General features: G+C 48.2%; 1 protein-coding gene across 1 annotated transcript in view; it reads left to right on the top strand.

Moving 5' to 3' along the window:
• Positions 1-2,204, top strand: part of LOC119309557 (protein AUXIN RESPONSE 4-like) — a 2,956-nt gene extending 752 nt beyond the window's left edge. Inside the window, exons 2-3 of the mRNA XM_037585539.1 lie at positions 3-863; positions 1,658-2,204. Of these exons, the coding sequence (XP_037441436.1) occupies positions 3-863; positions 1,658-1,801 (1,005 nt within the window). The 3' untranslated portion in view covers positions 1,802-2,204. The remainder of the gene's footprint in view (positions 1-2; positions 864-1,657) is intronic.
• Positions 2,205-2,964: the final 760 nt, after the last annotated feature.

Here is a 2,964-nt window from a genome sequence, read left to right as displayed (position 1 = left end):
ACCCAGGCCCCGACCTCTTCGCCTTCACCTCCCGCCCCGCCGCCCACTCCGCGCGCCACCACCCCGTGCTCGTCCTCCCGGGCCTCGCCGCCGGATCCTTCTCCTTCCGCCGCATCCTCTCCTCCCTCTCGTCCCATGGCCTCGTTGCCGCGGCCGTCGACCTCCCTGGGCAAGGCCTCTCGCCGCCTCCCGCCGCCCCTCCTCCACGCACGAACCCGCTCCGGGAGATCATGGACCGCGGCATCTTCCACGCGTTCGAGCACCTCGTCGAGACCGGCGAGGTCCCGTTCCAGGAAACGGCCCCCGAGCCGTCCCGCTCCTTTTACGCGGCCAGCGAGGCGGCCGCGGCCGTGGCCCGTTCCGTGGACGCGCTCGGCCTCGCGCCTGTCCACCTCGTGCTCCACGACTCCGCCCTCGCCGCCGGCGCCGCCTTCGTGTCGGCCAACCCGGCGGCCGTGCAGAGTGTCACTCTGATCGACGCCACTGCCACTTTGCCGGCTTTCCCGGCGGCCGTTCTCGGCGTGCCGGCGCTGGGGAGGCTGGTGCTGCGGGTGCCGGCATTGTTCAAGGGGCTGATGCGTCTGTCCTGCTCCCGGGGGGTGGATGCAGAGGAGGCCGACGCGCTCAGGGCGGCGATGCGGGGGCAAGGGAAGAGGGATGCGGTGTTTGAGGCCTGGAAGGCCATGAATCAGAGCTTTGACCTTGCAGAGTGGAGGAGTTCTTCAGAGGAGGTGAAGAGGCTGCCGATGATGGTTCTGTGGTCGGGTTCTTGGTCGGATATGTGGATCGATGAGGGGAAGAAGGTGACCAAGGCGTTGCCGGACGCCAAGTTCATCTACCATTATGGCGGCCGATGGCCTCAGGTCAGTCTGTTTGGCTACACATCTTTACCAATTTCGTTTGTTATGTGGTCTTTACCATTTTCGTTTGTTATGTGGAGTATGCGTAGTAGTCATGGATGGACTGGTTGTCTTTTTTGTTAGCTTATTAGTAGAAGCAGAGGTACAGACATAGTCATGCTTGGTCTTCTGCCTATATTTAGGTCACTACCACTGTCCATCATTGTTACAAAAGAGTTGAGATAGAATTGAACCAAATTAGTACTTGCTCCAAGGGAGACTTCTAGAGATTTCAGAATGAGATGATGTCAATCAAACTGCCAAATAGTAGGACGATATCCATTTTGCAGTATAACACACTGCACACTCTGTAACGTGCTAATATACCAACCTGAACTGTTTCTACTAGCATTGTACTCCCTCTGTTCCTAAATATATGACATTTTGGTGGTTCAATTTCAACTACCAAAACGTCATATATTTAGGAACGGAGGGAGTATCATGTTTTCAGTTGGCATTTCAATAAACGAGTTAGTAGTCCCAATCTCATTCCTGTATTTTATAGGGAACCAACTAAAGAGCTCCCCTTATAAGTTATAATAATTACTGATATATGACTATCTGTAGTCTCCCCTTATAACTAAAGAGCTTAACCAGGGTCATCTTGCCTTCATCGTGGTGGTATTTTTAATTAGGCTTTGGTTTGCAACATGCAGCGGGCTGCCCTTTTTTTGGTTTGCAACGTTCTACTGTACTACTATATAGCAAAGAAGAAAGCTGAGATTATGATTGGTTTTCCCCTTAATTTGCAATTTCAGGTGGATGCATATGAGGAAATCTCAAAGTTGATAGCAGATTTTGTGACCATGTTACCAACAACTGCGACAGAGCACCTGTCGCAAAATATGGACCAATCATCTGACGAACCAGCAGATGCTCACAGCGATCATCCAGCTTTATAAAAACCGTAACTACCAGATTCATGGTTATGAAATGCCTCACAAGCATCCATATGACCAAGCGATGTTCTTCTGCCTTGGACAATTCTTAGCCTGTGCTGCTAGAAGGGGACGATGGTCTTTTCTTTACAGCCCTGCTGTTGCTATCCGTTCCCCCTTCATGTATGATATCTTCCCGTGAAAGTTTGAAAAAAATTCACCTGTAGGGCCTCTTCTATTCATCTTTCAGGCAATGCTGTCAAAATGTAACTTGAGACTATTTTGCCTCAGGGAAGTTCCTGTTAGGCCGCGCTTGGATTGAGTGTAACTTAATACAGGTGTGTGAATTTTACAAGTGTATTTTACAGGGCTAGACTAATTTGCGGCCGGAAAAAATACAGACGTACGGGGGCGTGTATTTTTTACAGGTGTATCGGAAGGAAACACGGTAATCCAAACGCGGCCTTAGGGTATTCTGTAATGAGGTTGAGCTCGCATAACCTGATTTAGTGTATGTTGCTTTGTTGCCATGGAGGTAAAATGTAAGTACTCCTGAACTACCTACTGCATTGTAAACCCAGATAAGTTTACTTGCACACTGTATTCTCTAGCTGACCACCAGGCAGTTTGAAATTGTAGCTGAGTGTCAAAATAGTTAATTTTGTTAAGTTGTAGAAAATTGATGTGTCCTGAACATGTTTGAATCCACGTTCTTCTCGTAGCTTTTAAGTTGGTTTATGCCAAACATGTTTTAGATATTTTCTTACTGGTGTGTCTATCCATCAGTATCTCTGCGGCTCTTCAGATTAGTAGTCTGATGATCAAACTGTCATCAATGTTCATCAGAAATGTTGTGATTCTTTACAGTGGTTTTTACCACGCTATTCAGTTTTGCCACTACATTTTCTAACTGCTAAAAAATGTCATCATTCTGTTAGACACATACTAAAAAAAATGCTAAAAAATGTCATCATTCTGTTAGACACATACTAAAAAAATGCGTGTTCCACCATTACACTTGGGTCAAAGCCTGTTGACCATGTTATATGACTAAAATACCCTTAGTCCCAATTGTCAGACACCTCTCTCTCTCTCTAATGTGTGAAAGATAGAGTTTGGAGTTGTCGGTGGTCGTTCTTTTGCAGCAGCTCGTGGGGTGGTTTGCAGCACCAGCGGACCGAGCTTGC

This window comes from Triticum dicoccoides, chromosome 5B (assembly GCF_002162155.2).
Source record: "Triticum dicoccoides isolate Atlit2015 ecotype Zavitan chromosome 5B, WEW_v2.0, whole genome shotgun sequence".
In the NCBI taxonomy this organism is placed as follows: Eukaryota; Viridiplantae; Streptophyta; class Magnoliopsida; order Poales; family Poaceae; genus Triticum; species Triticum dicoccoides.
Note: the sequence above shows the minus strand (reverse complement) of the source record. Positions and strands in the feature narration are given on the sequence as shown.